This window comes from Galleria mellonella, unplaced genomic scaffold, assembly GCF_026898425.1.
Source record: "Galleria mellonella isolate WM207_F2 unplaced genomic scaffold, CSIRO_AGI_GalMel_v1 utg261, whole genome shotgun sequence".
Classification (NCBI taxonomy): domain Eukaryota; kingdom Metazoa; phylum Arthropoda; class Insecta; order Lepidoptera; family Pyralidae; genus Galleria; species Galleria mellonella.
The window spans coordinates 231664-252946 of record NW_026442057.1 but is presented as its reverse complement, the minus strand read 5'-3'; the positions used below and the strand labels follow the sequence as shown (position 1 = coordinate 252946).

General features: G+C 35.7%; 2 protein-coding genes across 4 annotated transcripts; one reads left to right on the top strand and one right to left on the bottom strand.

Annotated features, from left to right (window-relative positions):
- The first annotated feature begins 3535 nt into the window (after nucleotides 1–3535).
- Nucleotides 3536–7528, top strand: LOC113521067 (tubulin alpha chain). The gene is made up of 3 exons (XM_026906502.3): nucleotides 3536–3696; nucleotides 5198–5420; nucleotides 6332–7528. The coding sequence occupies exons 1-3, from the start codon at nucleotides 3694–3696 to the stop codon at nucleotides 7456–7458; spliced, it is 1353 nt and encodes a 450-aa protein (XP_026762303.3). The 5' UTR covers nucleotides 3536–3693; the 3' UTR covers nucleotides 7459–7528.
- A 1508-nt stretch (nucleotides 7529–9036) lies between these two features.
- Nucleotides 9037–16757, bottom strand: LOC113521063 (uncharacterized). Of its 3 annotated transcripts, none has more exons than XM_052895010.1 (5): nucleotides 16628–16753; nucleotides 16252–16283; nucleotides 13414–13659; nucleotides 12198–12354; nucleotides 9037–9359 (listed from the first exon to the last, which is right to left on the bottom strand). In XM_052895010.1, exons 2-5 carry the CDS (start codon nucleotides 16255–16257, stop codon nucleotides 9046–9048), a joined length of 723 nt encoding a protein of 240 aa, XP_052750970.1. In that variant the 5' UTR covers nucleotides 16258–16283; nucleotides 16628–16753; the 3' UTR covers nucleotides 9037–9045. The 3 variants fall into 3 exon arrangements, with proteins under 3 accessions (XP_052750970.1, XP_052750971.1, XP_026762296.2); XM_052895011.1 differs by having other exon boundaries at nucleotides 16687–16747; XM_026906495.3 differs by having other exon boundaries at nucleotides 16252–16757.
- Nucleotides 16758–21283: the final 4526 nt, after the last annotated feature.

The window sequence follows — 21283 nt, the reverse complement described above, 5'->3', positions numbered from 1 at the left end:
GAATATAATTTACTGAGCAACAATATCTATAAATAAATATTAATGCACATTTTTCTTCCTTGGGTGTTATTAATAAGAATCATTTATTAAATTCAAACACAATTAATGGTTAATTATTTATCTTGTACTAAATACATAAAAAAATTTGAGAGAAGATAGATATATACAACCTAAGTGTATAATATATATAAGATGGTTGGTTTTCCCTTATGTAAACGGGGTAACATACTTATTTAAAGTTAAAAAAAATACTATTGTAATATGTGCAAGTCACTATCAAGTTCAAAGTAATTATTAAATAATATGTTTTTTAATTGTTTTTTTTTTTTTTTGATGGGTAAAAATGGAATGGTAACTCCGACTACGAGATACGCTGATTTCCAGGAGGAACCGCGAGGAATTCGACCTGGTTGAGTATTATGTTAGCAATGGGATTCTCAGTCTCTATTACTAACAATCCCTTTCCCCCCTATTAAATTACATTAGTTACGTATATATCAAAGATATTTGGTAGTCAATATTTTCCTTTATTCCACGGAGTAATAATTTTTTTTATTAAAATCAAGATAACGTTATAAAATAAATTTGATTGAATTTTAATTGTATAGTATCGAAATCGAATTTTTAATATTATTTTGCAAAAAAAATTGTTAACAAAATGAAGACATATTAGCGCCATCTTTGGATGATTATGAATAATAATGTAACAATCTCGCCCTTGGGAATCTCACGAGTACATCACAAACCTGGAAGTAAAAGTTTTACTAACGTTCGGTAGATGGCGGTAAAAACATTATGTACAAATTTTTGATATCGCTACAATTATAATAAAATATTACCTTTTGTATTTTTTTTATTAATCTAAGTCTAAGTAAAAATTATTCTGAGTCTGCTATATTTTTTAATCAATGAAAATGAAATGATAACCCACTTGACCTTCGCATCGGCGGATCAAAAATGAAAGATGATGGATGATAGACAAGACATTCATCTAAATTGTCATTCGGAGTGGTCAGTTGGCGCATCGTGACGGATTCACCAGGAATTTAGCACGATGGTTTCCAGGGGGGACCATGGGAAGGTCGACCTGTTTGGGTATATTGCTAGCAATGGGACCCTTAATCTCCATTACTAACAATCCTTTTCCCTCCTGAGGTATATTAGTTTTATAATGGCTTTCTCTATTTACTAGGCCTATCCCATAAAACTTTCATAGAGAAATATGCTACTGAATATCAGAAATTGATTTGCCCAGATTTTTTAGGCTGGTACCTGCCTACCTAAATAGCTGATGATGTAAACATTTTTACTGTATAAATAAAATACAAATATGAATGTATTAAACTCTATATTCCATTTATGGTGATGACATAAATAAAATAAGAAATTATTCATGCGAGCTGTACACGTACGTATTTACCAACCTATGTGTGTGACTTGTTATATACGTGTGTATTAATACAACAGTTAAATAATTTAAGTAAAACAAAAATACTTTATTTTCGTTAATTTAATTATATATATATACATTATATATATTTATATAAGCCTATAACTATTGCAAAATCTGTTTCCTTTTACAAAAAAAGTATTGATAAAACGTCCAGACGGCGCCCATATACGACGAATTTGTATATGTGTGCGTCTGTCTATGAACTGTTGGTGTGTATTCTACAGATAATATGATTGTGTGAGTGCAGTGAAGAAAATAACGGGCGTAGTAGTGCGTTCTTTAGTCTGCATATTGTATCGACAAATTTGTAATATAATTATACTATCTATCTAAGTACTATAAAAAAAAAAAAAAAAAAAAAATACCGAAGTTTAATATAACTAAATTTATAGTTCCTACCATAAACTTATTTTTACTACCTCACTATTCCTATTTCCTTAATATGCAATTTCATTTATATGCTTGTTTATTTGTTTCCTTTTAACGGATTAACTAAAGATAATAAAAGGGCTTATTAGGCAAATTTTAATCCAATTCATTTAATTTATCCTAGTTTCATGGACGAAATTCAATGAATGATTATTTTTCAAATAAATACAATTTATATATTTTTTTTAATTGAATATAATAAAACTGAAAAAAAGAAATATAAAATATAGTTATAAAATAGCGTGTGCATATAATTTTTTACCTACACGTGAACTACCTTTATCCCGGTTTAACGGACTAAATTACAGGCATAACTAATTTTGTATCTGTATAATGACATTTTATATGTAGTCATAGATTATCCTAATTAGTATGATTTGGGGACAAAGGAATTGTTAGTAATGTAGTCTAATTGACCCATTGCAATTCGTCGTGGTTAATTCTAGTGGAATTCGTCACGATGGGTTAACTGACCTACCTTTTCATCCTCACCTGTCATTCCTCACTGGTGCCCCGCCAGAATAACGTGATAGCGCAGGCGAAGTTATCATTCTATTATCACCCATTAAAAAAAAAATTGTATGATTTTAAATGTTTCATAATGGAATCCAAACTGATTCATAAATTACAATTCATCTAAATTAAAGTTTCCAATGGTAATTTATAAAATGAGCTTGGGATATTAAACTACAGTCTCATTCAGTAAATCTTAATCAAAATGAAAAGGTAATAATTTTTTCGAATAATTTTTTTTTTCTGTGATTAGAAGGTCACTATAAATTCAATTAGTACTTTAATTTTTAATTTGTACTTCTATATCAACGTCCACAAACTATCTCATGATCAGGCCAATTATTTGTTTGTATACATTTTCATCATTTTCAAATAAGGAAGAAATATTCTTGAATGACAATCCTGTTCAAACAAACACAGTATAGGACGATACCCCACTAGAATAAGCGACAACCTCAAATGCAGGGAGTCAATGGATGTATGTGATTCAGGGCTATTCCATATGGGAGTTTATGGGGTGACCTATGTTCAGCAATCGACAGTTAATTATTGTTGAAATTATTAAATGAGTACACTTTCACTAAATGCTAGTAAAATGGACTGTAACAAGTAGTTTCTTGTAATAATTATGTAATAAAATTACAAATATTGGAAAATCAAGTTAAACGGCTTGTTTACATACAGATTTTAATAGAAACTTGTTAAATGTTTTAATTGTAAAATATAAGATAAACGTATGCTTATGATAATAAAACTATCAATTTATTATGTTACAAAATTTACCAATATATATATATACTTTTGTGAACACAAAGTGCGCAATCTAAATGAAATTCAGTAAACAAGTAGACCACATTCTAAAGTAACCTATAATGTATTTTATATATCTTATAGACGCGGGTGAAGCCGCAAGATACAGTCAGTAGTCAATAAATCTCCTACTTCTTCTTATTTAAATGATCGTAGGAAGTTAAATGGGACTATCGATATCGATTCTGTACAACGCTAGAATGTTAGTCTAGAATGAATCACCAGCAACCTACATATTCCCGCAATGGTGATATAATGCAGCTTTGACCTTATTGGTCGAGCCGCCCATGCGGTATTTGAATAGACCAATCACAAGCTCGAATTCAAAGCGTCGCTCCCCGTGACACCGACGCTATATAAGTCGTTTCAACGGATTTTCCGGCGTTATTATTCGTTCGGCAAGCCTCTTTACCGGTCGCGCTGAACGACGACTGACATTTATTTAATTAACTTATTCCTACGTTAAGTTCAACAAAACTCAATTCAAAATGGTGAGTAATTATATAAATCCATATATTACAGTTAGATTAAAGCAATTATTATTCTTATTTATTGTTGTAATTCTTGGTTTTCGTAGATTGCGACTTTTAAAAACCGGGTGGCCACGCCACCATTTTGTCGGTGTATTACCCGATCACTTTCTATAGACCTTTATCTCTTTCCATTTTAACTTGTGAGAACTACTCCTTAACTTATCCTCTTTATATTCAATTTCTACTTGCGATCTTCAAATATAGAATGTTCTATTGATAAATACTGCCAATTGTGAAGTGTTAAGATTAGATATTCATTTGTTTAAATTATTCACCTTTTTCCGTCGAATTTCTAGCTTATACCTACCTGCTTCTAATTTTTCAGTAACCATTAATGCCACACCCTGAAATCGATTATTTAAATTCCATTTCTACTTATAAGCTTAGTAAAGTGCCTGTATAGAATTCGTAATCACTTTTTCGAATACTAGAACTGTCCATTATACAAATTTATGTTTCATCTATTTTCTTGCTGTTTATCGGGTGACGTGTTGGTGACCTCATTCGAGGCCGGAGTTCGGTGATCTCATTCGAGTCGCGGCCATTCTTATGTTTACCGAATAAAACTAAAACCTTCACAACTTACTTTTGTATTGAACCTTATTTTGTTTAATTTTTTTTTATTCTATAGAATCTATAAATACGATGTAAATGGGAAGAATTAAAGCCTACTCAGGTAGGGTGGTGCCGCAAGCCGGCTAGAACTTTTAAATCGATAAGCATATAGAGGAGTACCTAATACTTTTCCGAATCATTCGATTTTTTTCTATTTTTCTTCGAATCAAAACTACCTATTGACGTCTATTATATAGATAATAACCACGATACCGTACATTAAATAATTTATTACTAAATAAGTAGATACGTCCGAAATACCTTTTTTTTTTTTTACTTGCAATTGTAGTTAAACCGCCGACAAGTGAACACTGATGAGAAACTTTCACCTTTCTCCGCTATGTGCCTTTTATGAATAGCTCTCACCATTGCGTTACCATGATAAATTACACGCGAAGACGGTCACTGACTTTCTGATATTTATAGAATTAGTAGGTACCCATTACCTACTTATAGGTCTACATTTGTACAAAAGTATTTCTTTTTGATTTGTCGTTGATTTATTGAATAGACTAATCTATTCAACGCTGACAAGTAATAATTCTTACGTCATTCTTGGAGCAATATTATAATAAATATAAATTTATTATCAATTTTTTTAAATTTTATTTTATACCCTTTATTTTTTATAAATACCTGCCAAAAATTGTATAAGAATGTACAGAAAGAAGATACGTGTTAGGTGCTAATTTATAGTTTTTACACTAACACAAATTTATTTAAAGTTTACCTCGAGACATAGATATATATAGAGCCTACTTTATAAGGCATTTATTTAAGAGTTGAAATCTAGATACGTAGTTGCTTTTTGGTAGTATCATTAAAAAGAATTCCTTTTACACAGCGTGAGTGCATCTCCGTACACGTCGGTCAAGCCGGAGTCCAAATCGGCAATGCCTGCTGGGAGCTCTACTGCCTGGAGCACGGCATCCAGCCTGATGGTCAGATGCCAACAGACAAGACCATCGGCGGTGGTGATGACTCCTTCAACACCTTCTTCAGCGAGACCGGAGCTGGCAAGCACGTGCCCCGTGCTGTCTTCGTGGACCTCGAGCCCACTGTAGTTGGTAAGTATCATGTTAAAAGAATCAATACCCCACAAACATGCCACTGCTGTGTAAAAGTCAATTTAGTATTTTGGATCACTATTCACGCTAATATAACGGAACTGGTCAGATGACTTTGGATTTATATCATTTTATTTAAAGCTATATAATTCCAAAGAACACGAAATTAATTTTTGTACATTTCATACAAATTGTCCTCGCACTATTTAGTACATATCTCTATGTATGCCACACACCTACCAACTAGTTACTTCCACATTACTTTGTTATAATTTTCATGAATATTACTGGATTAATCTAATTACATACTTAATTATTTTAATAAGCAACAATTAAATTTTGCTTATGAATCTTATATTCAGTTTCAAACCGTTTGTGCCTATTGTTATCTTGTTGTATGTTTGTTTGTTTAAATAACTTTATCGACCAAAAGAACCATTCTCTACTATTCAACCTTTAGAATAAATGGAGAATAATGAACGCGCTACTTCATTATTAGGATAGGTTAACATAACTGTTAATGTATACCTATACACAATAAATTATGTATACGTAAATAACATTAATTGATTATTATAATTATACATACATAAGTATAAAGACATATATATGACTAGGTAAATATATAAAATATAAAAAATTATGACTAGCTACTAACAGTAGTAATGAGTTCATAAGGTTAGCATGGACGTTTCCAACATAGATTAGGTTTCGTAGTTGAACCTTGAAAACTTTTTTATTTCTAATGTTGGTAAAAGGAAAAACGAATAATTTGTGGCTAATAAGATTTTTTTTGCCATTATTATTCATTTAAAAAAAAAATAGTAGTTATATTCCAGTTGTTTAAATCTCTTGTCTAAAATACTAATAGGAAAATAAAATTATAAATATTATTTTGTATTTGTCCACAGATGAGGTACGCACAGGCACATACAGACAATTGTTCCACCCTGAGCAACTTATCACTGGCAAAGAAGATGCTGCCAACAACTATGCTCGTGGGCATTACACCATTGGAAAGGAGATTGTTGACTTGGTGCTGGACCGTATCCGCAAGCTCTCTGACCAATGCACTGGCCTTCAGGGATTCCTCATCTTCCACTCCTTTGGTGGTGGTACTGGCTCAGGTTTCACTTCCTTGTTGATGGAACGCCTTTCGGTCGACTATGGCAAGAAGTCGAAGCTGGAATTCGCCATCTACCCTGCTCCCCAGGTCTCCACTGCCGTTGTAGAGCCATACAACTCCATCTTGACCACCCATACCACCCTGGAACATTCCGACTGCGCTTTCATGGTCGACAACGAGGCTATCTATGACATCTGTCGCCGCAACTTGGACATTGAACGCCCGACCTACACCAACTTGAACCGCTTGATCGGCCAGATCGTTTCTTCCATCACGGCCTCTCTGCGTTTCGATGGCGCTTTGAACGTCGACTTGACCGAATTCCAGACCAACTTGGTCCCCTATCCTCGTATCCATTTCCCCCTGGTGACTTACGCACCCGTCATCTCTGCCGAGAAGGCTTACCACGAACAATTGACCGTCGGCGAGATTACCAACGCTTGCTTCGAGCCTGCCAACCAGATGGTCAAATGCGACCCTCGTCATGGAAAGTACATGGCTTGCTGCATGTTGTACCGTGGTGATGTCGTCCCCAAGGATGTCAACGCCGCCATTGCTACCATCAAGACCAAGCGCACTATCCAATTCGTCGACTGGTGCCCAACTGGCTTCAAGGTCGGCATCAACTACCAGCCACCAACTGTCGTTCCGGGTGGTGACTTGGCCAAGGTTTCTCGCGCCGTGTGCATGTTGTCCAACACTACTGCCATCGCCGAGGCCTGGGCTCGTTTGGATCACAAGTTTGACTTGATGTACGCCAAGCGCGCTTTCGTCCACTGGTACGTCGGTGAGGGTATGGAGGAAGGTGAATTCTCCGAGGCCCGTGAAGATCTTGCAGCTCTCGAGAAGGATTACGAAGAAGTCGGCATGGACTCCGTCGAGGGTGAAGGCGAGGGGGCAGAAGAATATTAAACGCGTAAGGCGTGCCGGCACACGCACCGATACACATTCCCGGTGATGAATAAATGAGAAATTATGTTCACTTTGTTTTTTCATTGTTCTACTTCATGATTCATAAGTGCTTTTTTGATGGGTGAAAATGGTATGGTAACCCCACCTGCGCTAACGGGATACGCTGGCGGAGCACCAGTGAAGGGTGATAGATAACGAAAACAGGTCAGTTATCCCATAATGATGAATTCATCAGGAATTAACCATGATAGTTTCCAGGGAGAACCGCGAGTAGGTCGACCTGGTTGGGTATATTGCTAGCAATGGGATTCTCAGTCTCCATTACTAACAATCCCTTTCCCCCTGATTCATAGGTGTTAAGGCACCCTAAGTAGGTTAATATATCTAATATCCAGCGCAGGTGTGTATACAAAAAGTCAAATAAAGGCAATTTTTATTTATATTGAGCAAAATAAAATTAAAAACCGACAGGAAAATTAAACTGCAACATTTCTCCCTGTATCTTAAACCGTAATTTTCAATTTGAATGGAATTTGGCAATTCACTTGGGTTAATCATTAACTATCATTTATAGCAAGGCGGTCCAAAACTCCAAACTAGTTTACATAGGATGTGTAGGGCCAATAAAAATTACTAAATGCATCATGCGGGAAATATTTGTAAGAACAACATTCAGCTGTCATTTTTGTTATTGTATTACTTTTTCATTCTTTTATAATTTTGTCAACATCAATATTGGTAGTAGCTAGAAGATTTTGCGGGCCGTATCTTGCCCACTGGTCATAGTTTGGACACCACTGATTTATAGAATACAAAACCCCGGCTAAACCCTTTTATAATAGCTATTTTTGTGGCAAAGTCCATTTATTTCGATTCAAAAACTAAATTGCTTTAATTTCCAATTCGCTTTTCATCTGACGAAATTGAGATAACAACCCTAAAAATGTACAACCAAATTGTGGCGTGAATTTTCACGATAGGTTTCCAAGGAGAACCGCGTGGAGGTCGACCTGATATATTGATATCAGTGGGCACTAACCTTCCCATTCATAACAATCCCCCCTCCCACCTATGGTTATTCGGTACCCCGCAGCAGATATTCTTGGTTAGCTATAGTTGTTTTTTTTAATGGGTAATAATGGAATGGTAACCCCACTTGCGCTATCGGTATACACCGGCGGGGCACCAGTGAAGGATGATAGGTGAGGATGAAGCAGGTCAGTTAAGACGAATTTAACAAGAATTATTCACGATGGTTTCCAGGTGGAACCACGTGGAGGTCGACCTAATAGGGCATATTGCTAGCAATGGGGCTGTCAAACTCGATTGCTAATAATCCCTTTCCCACCAGCAATAATTGTTAGTAATATGCCCTTTCCGTTTGATCTTTACGCGGTTCTTAGACAACACCTTTGTTTATTTCGTGAATTCGATAAAATGGGCTTACAAGGATAACCATTACAACGGAATGGTGAACCCGGTTAAATTAAAAATTCTTTAAACAATGGGGTTACCCTTACCCTTATTCCATGTTCATAAAAGAGGGGGAAAACCAATGGTTTAATTTATAAAATAACATTTCTTAATTTAAAGCACTTTATTACTTATAGATTCTGCTATAATCTGTCCTTGCGCTCGTAGCGCATCAGCGATTAAATTGCCGTTAGTTTTTAGAGCATCTGCTATTTCTTGACCCTGAGTCTTGATTGCGTCTGCAAGCGCTTCCATCGCTTGAGCACATCGTTGAGCCGTAACCACAGCTTCCCTGTTGGTTTGTGCATTAATTTGATCTATTTCCAAACGTTTCTCTTCTAAAGCCGTTATACGCTCGAACATGTCATAAAATTGATCCTGCTTGAAACCACTGGAACTCCGCTTCCGTGTCTTGTTTCGTCTGAAAGCTTTGAGGATTGTGTTAAAATGTTCACTGTGCAAATGATGCTATTTTTAAAGGGTGAAAATTGTGGGTGACGGCCCACTTGATGGAAAGTGGTAACCGTCGCCTATAGACACGAGCAGTACCATGGACATAACAGATTATACTGTTTCGCCCATGATACCCCCATGCGTTGCCATTCCTGAGGACTCAGGTGTTATTCCTCTGTACCCTGTAAATTCACGCCATATCCCACCCTTCAAACCGAAACACAGCCATGCAAACACAACTGCTTCACGGTAGAAACACGAATGGGACAGAGGTACCCAAGCAATCGACTTTTTTACAAAGTCTCTCTCTGGTAAATAGAATAATGACCCCGTCTGCGCTATCGATATACACTGGCAGAGCACCAGTGAGAGATGATAGGCGAGCATGGAACCGGCCAGTTGGCCCATCTTGATGAATTCAACGATTATTATCCACAACGGTTTCCAGGTGGAACTGCATTGAAATCGACCTGCTAATATATTGCTAGCAATGGGGAATAAGATTTCATTACTACATTATCCCTTTTCCCTTTAATCGATGAGATTACACCGGGAAGAAATAGTAAAGAAACGTAACCAGGCCAATTGCTAGCAATATAGGTACCCTGTGAGGTCGATCACCACGCGGTCGTTCCTAGAAACCATCACGGTTAATTCCTAGTGTATTTATCCATCACGATGGACTAACTGACCTGTCTTCATCTTTAATTATCATCCCTCACTGGTGCTTCGCCAATGTATACCGATAGCGCAGGTTGGATCATTATTCACATTTCATTATTAAAAAAAAAATATCCCATACAAAAAAAAAAAAAAACACTGCCAACTTCCAAGAATTATCTCGAAAGTTCTATTTATTTATTCATGCTTTTGTACACACACTTTTAATATAAATATTAGGTTATAACAAAAATGTACAAAGGCAGATTTATCCCTTAAAGGGATTTCTTTCAACCTTCTATCAGATCAGGATAAAATCAGAATCGATTGTTTTAAATAGAAGCATGGTCGATGTTGCGTGACAATGCATATCTGTATAAGGACATTATTAGTCTGATGTATGACAAGGAAAGACAATGAGCGGAGTCGTGACCTCGCTACATCAATAAATTCATCAAGACCTAAAAATACGGAATTACATAGAAGGAGTGATACAGTTGTCAATTCATAGTAGTTTAGTGTATAAAAAAATGTTATACGGCCGTATAACCCTACCAAATTCAGATGCAAACTGCTTGCATACTTTCTACATAAACTGTGTCGAATGTATAATCTAGTAATGTAAAATTTGTCATTGATAAATAATTAACATATCAAACATTTTCTACACACTAGCCTGCCATGAATTGTGAAAAATAGCAACCGATAGTGTATCTTTCGTCCTCTTTTTACTAATTATATTTGCATAAGAAGAAAGGATTCAATCGTATGATTTACAGTTTTTATTTTATCATTCCTTCTATGTAATTCCTTGTTCTTAGATCAAGACTTGATAAATGTCGTTGGTGAAAACTTGGAGGTTATAAACACAAATATATTTTGAAGCAATTTTTTTTTTAATGGATAGAGTGATGCAAGAGAAAGGTTTATATGTATAATACATGCATAATATTGTAGAGAAAGACTGATAAATTTAGAGGTTTCTAATGTGACATCGTAAATAAACACATTTTTTTCGCTTACATTGCAAACGCTGGCTGAACCCTACGAGATAAATCAAAATAATGTACTACAGTATTGTACACCTTAAAAAGGCCAACAAAAAAGTTCGCGATAGTATATGTCTATCTCTTAAGGATAACCCACAATAACCTTTTCTTATCCTTTACATTTTACGGGAAAAAGTACTTATTTACGAAGTTATTTTAAGTAATACAGCATTAATTTATCCAACTAAGTACCTTACATATATTGTCCATTTAATATAGATCAATATGGCTCTTTACAGCATGTAATTTAAATGAATATTTCCGAAGATATTACAGATTTAAAATGCAGGAACATAGCGGTGCGGCGGTACCGGTCCGGCAAGCGACGCGTGCCTATAAATCGTGCATCGAATAGCACTGTTTCATAATATCATGTTTGTATTGTCTAATGACAAAAAAAACGTTGTTTATAAGGATATTCTGTTGTAGGTAGGTATATTTAGTATCAGCATTGCACCCGTGCGAAGCCGGGGCGGGTCGCTAGTAAAATATGTTTTATTATTTTACAATAATCTTGCACCCGACATTTTTTTATTTTTCAAACGACATGGCTTCTCCTATATTTTTAATAGTGGTGCGTTCTACACTGTTTATACTAAAGGATGCATTCATAATTTAATAGGTAAAACGTATGGGGCATTTTAAAAACCGTTTAAAGGGCCAGCAACGCACAGGAAACTTGTCGCGTATTGTAAGTGTTTATTGGGCGACGGTAGCCGCTTTCAATCAGGTGGACCGTCTGCGTCTGGGGAGAATTTATGTTCAGCAGTGGCTGTTGTGATGAATTAAACATCTTTGTTTTTTTTGATGGGTGAAAATGGTATGGTTAACCAGCGTGGCCAGCGTATCCCGTTAACCCCGCCTGCGTTAACGGGATACGCTGGCGGAGCACCAGTGAAGGGTGATAGATGAGAATGAAAACAGGCCAGTTAGCCAATCATAATGAATTCATCAGGAATTAACCATGATAGTTTCCAGGGAGAACCGCGAGGAGGTCGACCTGGTTGGGTATATTGCTAGCAATGAGATTCTCAGTCTCCATTACTCACAATCCCTTTCCCCCAACATCTATGTTTATACAAATGAATGATCGACTTGGCATACCTCTTCGTTCAAAACTACGAATTTCTTCGAAGTTCTTATTTGTATGGGGCGCGGCTGTCTCTGGTGGGAAGGAGAGTTCCGAAGGCGCGGTTGATGCATCTGCCATAGGGAGCGAAGGTGAATAAGGTGGTGAAGAGTCTTCTTCTAGTTTCTCTTCCTACAAATAATAAACAATCACTATCTTCCGAAACAAACGAACTGCACGATGTATTAAGTAACATTCTACGTAAAATGAGGTCCCGGGTTTAATGCTTGGTCGGTTCTAAATTACTTCAGATCTGTCTATATTTTAACCTTTGAAAAAATAAAAAAAAATGGTACTATTTGTTATGTACAAGTAGGTAATTAAAACAAAATTTGTTTATAAATGTCCGGTAATATGGCCGAACATTTCTCGGCCAAAATTATTTAGTACTACAAATATAATAGTAATTTAAGATCGTGTTCCTAAAAAAAAAAAAAAAAAACTGACTTCGATTGTGACAAAAGCAGTTATTTTGAATTAAAAACTAAATTGCTGAGCCGATTTTGATAAAATTTCTATGGGACCAATTTGAAAATATATCCTTTCAGATAAAAGAAGAATTTCCCATACCAGTTTACAGTTGATAAACTAATGAGGTAACAAACATAAGAAAAATACAACCAAATTGAAAGACTCCTTTTTTGAAGTCGGTTGAAAAAGATGTATTTATAGATTACTGAGTATATAATATTTATCCAGAGAAGCAGAATTGTTAGTACAGATAGGTACTATGTAACTGTAAAATCAATAAGTTTTTTTTTATACAACTTGATGGAAGCTAACGGCCCACTTGATGGAAAGTGGTAAACGTAAATTTATAAAGATTTGTGCATGCTGTAGGATGTGTATGGATAACTACACCTACGTATGTGTGCGTGCGTGCGTGCGTGTCTGTGTGTGTGCGTACGTGCGTGTCTCTCTCTCTCTCTGTCTCTGTGTGCGTGTGTGTGTGCGGCTGTGTGTGCTGTGTGTGTGTGTGCGTGGCTGTGTGTCTGTGTGTGTGCGTGGCTGTGTGTCTGTGTGCATCTCTCTCTCTCTCTCTGTCTGTGTGTGTGTGTATATGAACGGTATTTTTATTTATATGATTATCATGAGCATGTTTTCAATATCGTCATAGTTAATAGACTTCAGATGTTTCTTTACTTTTGATTGCATATTAACTTTTTACTAATAAATTACACTTAAACATACCTTTTCAATAAATGGTTCATGTCCAATAATATTATTGTGTGTTATTTCATCAGATAATGGATCTGAAGGTGCCATCTCTAATGGTAAAGCTACCGTTTTTGCTAGTAGGAATTTGTCATTTTCCTTAGCCAATTGGAGAAGCCTGTCATCTAAGGCACATAGTGGAAATACGGTAGCACCGCTTTTTACAGCTAAGGCTCTTCTTTCTTCGAGCCTTCTTAAATAAGTTTTTTTGTCCCTCCAAAACTGGAATAAAAATTAAAAAAATATATTATAAATCAATACATATAATAAAATCGTAACGGGTCGCCGTCTGTACATGGAAGATATATAAGAAAAACTGTTATAGGGGGCTATATGAACGCAATAGAATACAAAATAATTATTTTTAGAATTTTTGTCTGTTTGTCTGTACACACTAATCTCAGAAATGGCTTAACCAATTTGAATGCGGTTTTTACTAATGCGTTGCGGTTACCTTTACTTAACATTTAGAGTTTGGTTTATTTTAATAAAAAAAAGTTATATCATTCTAAAAAATCATATATAAAATGCTCTAAAATAACCGATGAGTTAAATTGGCTGAAACTTTTTTTATTATATGTATTGATTTTAAAAATATCTATCTACTTGTAAGAAGCCAGGTTGGATCGCTAGTAATAACATATATCTCTATACATGATATATATCTGGGCTCTTACCAAATCCCACTTTAAAAAACTACAAAATTGCCAGAACGCCATGGTAAGAAGTATGATGGGGATAAGATTATCAGACAGAATTAAAATTAGCACAATTAAAAAACACATAAAAACTAAAGATGTTACTGCCACAGTTAAAAATCTTAAATGGAAATGGGCAGGGCACACAATTAGAGAGAGAGATAAATGGAGTAAAATGATAATGTTTTGGTACACAAAAGACAAAAAAAGGTGAAGAGGAAGGCCACATAGAAGATGGGTAGATGACATTAGGGCTGAAGCAGGTGGAATTTGGACAAGAATTGCTAGCAATAGAGACCATTGGAGGCAGTTGGAGGAGGCCTTTGCTAATAAGCAAACAGACAACAGCAATGAAATAAATAATAAGTTAATAATATATATATATATATATATATATATATATATATATATATATATATATATATAATTATCTTGGTATATATATGGGATGGGAAGGCATAAAGAGCATAGTATAATCACTATAGGTCGTCAACATCATGTCAGCCATTAACTATCCACTGTTGAAGATAGGGCTCCCCCTATTGAAGGGTTTTGCCAGTAGTTGCCACAGTTTGGCAACCTGTTGACAGGTTGGCAACCTTATTTAGGCTTTGGTGATGATTTAAGATAGGTACCATTGCCCTTTCCTTGACCTTTAAGCTAGCATTATAGGTCAGATTGTTCCTATTGGCTTTTTAAGGGCTGAAAATGGAATTTAACATTTCATTCTTACCTGCACTACCGGTATTTGCTAAGGAGATACCAATGAAGGATGAAGGCTGAAGGCAAATAAATGGTTAGTTGTGCTATTGTAAAGATTTCATTAAGCATTGACCACCATGTTTTCCAAAGGGGACCATGAATTAGCTCAGGTTAAGGCTACATATTAATTTCTGGCAAATTTATTATCCGTTACGGACATTTGTGTCCCAGCATAGAATAGGCCACCCCATCTCCTTCCCATGGGTATCGTAACAGCTGACTAAAGGAGGACGAAAGATGGGCAGCAGTGTCTCTCTTAAAACATCTCTAAAAGCTTAACTTTTGTTGCCAACCCGCCTGCCAACTTGACCCCATAACAGGATTGCCAAGCAAAGTCCTGTTATAGGGAAGGCTTATGTCCAGCAGTGGACAGTTAACAATTGTAATAATAATAAATTGATTATGATAGATTAATTGATGCAATTTCATTCTCACCTGTTACCCATAAGTGATGGGGTAACAAGTGTAAACCAATATAAGAAGTGAATTACCAAACCATTATTGTTACAAAAAATAAATATGAGTGTGTTTATGTTAGTTCTTAGGGTTAATGGCCTAACCAGAGGGAAAAGGGATTGTTAGTAATGGAGACTGAGAATCCCATTGCTAGCAATATACTCAACCAGGTCTACCTCCTCACAGTTCTCTCTAGAAACTATCATGGTTAATTCCTGATGAATTCATCATGATGAGCTAACTGGCCTGTTTTCATTCTCATCTATCACCCTTCACTGGTGCTCCGCCAGCATATCCCGTTTGCACAGGCAGGGTTACTGTACCATTTTCACCCATACAAAAAAATGGCCTATACAATCACTATGAAGGGGGGAAGGAATCTTTAGTAATAGAGCAATATCTTTAGTAATAGATCTTTAGCAATCCCATTGCTAGCAATATATCCTATCAAGTCGACCTCTATTTGGTTCCCCCTGGAAACCATCATGATTGATTTATTGTTAAAATTGTCACGATGAGCCAATTGACCAACTTCATCATCATCATCATCTATTATCTCTCACTAATACCCTGCCAGTGTATACCAATAGTGCAAATATGTAACTATTTCATTATCATTCATTAAAAAAAAATTATTGGCACTATGGAATTTAGTATGCACACATCATATAGAGAAGCATATAGGTTGTTTTTTATTCTAGTTAATTAACATATCCCAGTCACACAGAGGAAGTTGCAAGTAAAAATATATTAAAGAAAAAAATATTTGCCATATTTACTTGTAAATCTATAATAGGAAAATGTATTTAGTAGATAAAAAAAAAACAATTCTGTCATATAATATAAATTAGGTCAGTGGATACCCTCATATATTATATACTTATAATATTTCACAGACCTTCATCCATGCAGCCGGGCTCTTATTAGCACCTGAAATAGCATTTAATTTCTTAGATAATTTATACCATTCCATTCTCCTTGCGTGTTTCGCTGCGTTTGTTTTGTCATGATGATACAATAACATTGGATTCGCTTCTAAATATTCTATAAATACTCGTAATTGGGCACGACTTGGTTTGATGCTATCTCTGTCAGCAAGGATCTTATGTACCCATAACTCCCCTTTATCCATAGTATCCGTAGAATCCATATTTTGGAAATTAGCAAAAAGTAAATCTACTACTACTAAAAGAAAACTAAATTAAAACGGAAAGTAGGTTATTTATTTAAATAATACAGTTCCGTTTCAATAATTACAAGAAACACACAATTACTTCATTATCACTAAAATTTATATATCACACCAGAAAAAAAAATTAAAAAAAACTTTTACATTCAATTCTTAATGTAAATTAAAATAGTTTTTTTTAATTAAATTCGTTTGATTGATGAGTGGTTATAAACATAGATACAAAAATAAATATGTCACATGAGCTGTCAAATTGACAGATAATGAACTAGTGACAGTGACAGTAAAACGGTCATTACATCATGATTACTTGTTTTTTTTATACCACTAAGGTGGCAATCAAGCATACGGCCCACTTGATGGTAAGTAGTTATGGTAGCCTATGAAATCCTGCAATATCAGGTTTATTACGCGCACATTGCCGACCCCGAAAAAAACGCTTTACACCCCTTTTGAAGAACCCCATGCTGTAGTCTTGTTATTTGGTGTTATTTAAAAATTCTATACGGAATAGTTATGTACCCTTTTTTATTGGTAAAAAATGAAGGAAATGATAATTCTTCCTGCGCTATCGGTATGCAATGGTAGGACACCAGTGAAAATAAAAACAATCTTTGTAATCCATAGCGGTTAAATTCATCATAATTAACTTATTTTTTTTTTTTGGGTTAAAATGGAATGGTAACACTAGTAAGATATGATACCCATAGTAGCGAATTCAATAAGAATTAACCACGATGGCTTCCGGGAGTAACCGTTTGTAGGTTGACCTGATATTGATTGACCTTATCAGGTCGAATTTCAACCGGTTGATATCGATCTCCTTGAAAACTATTGTAGTTAATTCTTATCGAATTTGTTACGATGGACCAATTGATCTATTTTATAATATGGATAATGGAATGGTAATCCCGCCAGCGCTAACCGTATACGCTGGCGGGGCGTCAAAGAGAGATAATAGGTGAGAATGAAAAGGTAAGATAGTTAGCCCATCGTGATGAATACAATTGGGATTTAGCACGATGGCTCCCAGGAGGGACCACGTGGGATCGACCTGACAAAGTATATTGCTAGCAATGGGACTGGTAGTCAGTACTGCTAACAATCCGCCTACGATCCCTAACTAGTTTTTGTTTTTTTTTTATACAACTTAGAATGGCAAACAAGCTGACGGCCCACCTGATGGAAAGTGGTTACCGTCGCCTATAGACATGAGCAGTACCATGGACATGACAGAGTATACTGTTTCGCCCATGATACCCATCATGCGTTGCCATTCCTGAGGACTCAGGTGTTATTCCTCTGTACCCAGTAAATTCACGCCATATCCCACCCTTCTAACCGAAACACAGCCGTGCAAACACAACTGCTTCACGGTTGAAACACGAATGAGACAGAGGTACCTAAGCAATCGACTTTTGTACAAAGTCTCCCTCTGGTAAACTAGTACCCTTCCAGTGTATACTCATAGTACAAGCGGCGGAAGTTCGTTTTGAAGGGAATCCTGCAAAAGCGATGTTACCATTCTGTTTTCACATATTATTAAAAAATTCATACGACAGGTATAAAAAATTTATAGTTATCAAAGTTCTCATAAATAAACTTGGGCAGCTACCCACATAGCAATAAGTATGTCATATTATGATCGGCATGATGTAATATTTTATTGAAAGTGGTGCCTGTGGCAATGAGACCAAGAGCGGCGGTCGTGGTGGGCGGGTGACATCACTTTGTCATGACTTTATTAGATTATAACTGGATATACTTGTTTACACAGGTAGGTAGATAACTAACACTTAACAACACTTAATAACACTTTATTGTTTCCTCCAAAATATTACAATAGTAAACCTATTATAGATACAAACAATTACAAGAAATAAAGTCAGAAAACAATAGGCGATTGTACCGCTAAAAGCGGTCTCTTCCAGGCAATCCAGGTATATTATGAATCTAGAGATTCGTACACTTTTATCTGTCACCAGAATGCATTATATATATATTTTTTTTTATGGGTGAAAATGAAATGGTAACCCCGCCTGCGCTAACGGGATACGCTGGCGGAGCACCAGTGAAGGGTGATAGATGAGAATGAAAACAGGCCAGTTAGCCCATCATGATGAATTCATCAGGAATTAACCATGACAATTTCCAGGGGGAACCGCGAGGAGGTCGACCTGGTTGGGTATATTGCTAGCAATGGGATTTTTAGTCTCCATTACTAACAATCGCTTTCCCTCCAATGCAATATTCGTAATCTTATGTCGATATAAGTACAAAAGTATTTACTACAAACTTGGTTTAAAGAAAATATCTGTATGCAACTTAGAATGGTAAAAAAGCCGACGGCCCACCGGATGAAAAGCGGTAACCATCGCCTATACACATGAGCGGTACCATGGACATAACAGAGTATACTGTTTCGCCCATGATATTTCCCATACGTTGCCATTCCTGAGGACTCGTGAGTTATTCCTCTGTAGTAATGCGGACTACCAGTCCTATTGCTAGCAATATACCCTGTCAGGTCAACATCCACGTGGTATGGTAATTCTGCCTGCCCTATCAGTTTTCAATGGCAGAACACCAGTGAGGATAAAAACAATCGTTTGTAAACCATAGTGGTTAAATACAGGTGCATTTAAATGTATATGTGTATGAAAACCATCGTGCTGAATTCCAGGTGTATTCGTCACGATGGGCTAACTGACGTGCCTTTTCATTGTTACCTATCATCCCTCTACTGGTGTCCTATTCCATTATCACTTATAAAAAAAAATATCAATCTTAGTAGTTAAGACATACATAATTGCATTATTATATGTAAAAATTGTTTCCATTATTTACCTACCATTTAGACTCATGGCTACAGTCTGAATTTCTACAGAGCAACAAACCCAAAAGGCCATGCAGTCTTAGGAAGTGCGTTGGCGTTTAATTTTATATCCTCTATTTTAAGACTCAGATTGGGGATCAACGAACTAATGTATTCAGTTACAATTTTAACGCCGTCTCTCGCTCGCTTTCAAGGATATCCCATCCTCTGCTTTGAATATAGCATTCAAAGAGCTAACAAACTTCAATAGAGATTAGAAAGAAAGAAAACATTTATTGACAACAACAAAAAGTTACATACATTATGAATTAAAAAAAAAAAAAAAAGCAAGCTTTACATTTATATTGCCAACATGGTCACCATCCAGCATGTGCTGCAGCAATTTAATTGCTACAGGCTGATATTCTGTGGTGCCCATACGTGACATCAACGACGACAGCAAACATACGCATATATATATATATATATATATATATATATATATATATATATATATATATATATATATATATATACATACATACACCTACATATACACATATACATACCTACATATACATAAACACACACACACACACACACACAACACATACATATACATACATACATACACTTAACTGACAAGATATACCCATATAGATATGTACAACAATAATACAATAACAATACAACATTATTAACTTAACTTATATTAACAATATAACACTACATTATACAACGAAGCAGCAATGTTATGCAATCACAAGGAGCTACATGCTTTTTGTAGATTTAAATAATAGTTTTTAGCATAATTTTTAAAAGTATAAGTTGTTTTTAAATTTCGTATGGGAGGCGGGAGGTCATTCCAGATCTTGGAAGCTGCATATTTGAACCCTCTCTGAAAACTTGCAGTTCTATGTCGTGGTACCTTTAAACGTATAGAAGCTACTCTTAAATTATATATACTATGCTCTTGCTAGATTAGATTAGACAGCTGTATTTTGTAAATACAATAAAATTGGGCTGTTTAAACAGTTCTAAGCTTAATTTTATTATATAACTAGAGAGAGATTTTGTATAAAGATAGCTTTTTTTTTTTAATAGGTGAATATTTTTAAACTTTCGCATTATTATTTTAAATAGGTGATAATGGGGGGAAAGGGATTGTTCGTAATGGAGACTGAGAATCCCATTGCTAGCAATATACCCAACTAGGTCGACCTACTCGCGGTTCTCTCTGGAAACTATCATGGTTAATTCCTCATTATGATGGGCTAACTGGCCTGTTTTCATTATCATCTATCACCCTTCACTGGTGCTCCGCCAGCGTATCCCGTTAGCGCAGGTGGGGTTACATTTTTACCCATAAAAAATAAAAGAAATAGGTGAATGTGGAATAGTAACTTCGCTTACGCTAACTGTATATGCAGGCGGGGCACTAGTGAGTGACGATAGGTAAGGAAAGGATGAAAGCAGGTCAGTTAGTCCACCGTGTTGAATTGAACAAGAATTAACCACTATGATTTCCAGGGAAACCGCGTTAAGGTCGACCTGATAGAGTATTTTTTTAGTAGTGGGGCTATTAGACTACATTACTTACAGTCACTCTCCCGCCTATAATATTCGTTTGCTTAAGTACCTCTGTCCTATTCGAGTTTCCGCCGTGAAGCAATTATGTTTACATGGCTGTTTCGATTTGAAGAGTGGGATATGGCAATGAAATTACAGGATACAGAGGCATACCATCTTAGTCCTTACGAATGACAACGTATAAAGAGTATCATGGGAGATAGTATACTCTGTTATATTCATAGTACTGTTCATGTCTCCCATTCTAAGTTGCATAAAAAAATCCGCGATTGAGGAAACTAGGATTTTTTTTTTAAATGAATGATAATGGAATGGTAACCCCACCCGCGCTATCGG

Bases quoted from the DNA above. Each gene is read 5' to 3' on its own strand.
- LOC113521063 (XM_026906495.3), bottom strand. From the start codon at position 16,503: ATGGATTCTACGGATACTATGGATAAAGGGGAGTTATGGGTACATAAG. The intron at 13,660-16,251 runs GTCTGTGAAATA...TTTTTATTCCAG, and splicing joins GCCCGGCTGCATGGATGAAG to TTTTGGAGGGACAAAAAAAC. The intron at 12,355-13,413 runs GTATGTTTAAGT...TATTATTTGTAG, and splicing joins ATGAACCATTTATTGAAAAG to GAAGAGAAACTAGAAGAAGA.
- LOC113521067 (XM_026906502.3), top strand. The intron at 5,421-6,331 runs GTAAGTATCATG...ATTTGTCCACAG, and splicing joins CCTCGAGCCCACTGTAGTTG to ATGAGGTACGCACAGGCACA.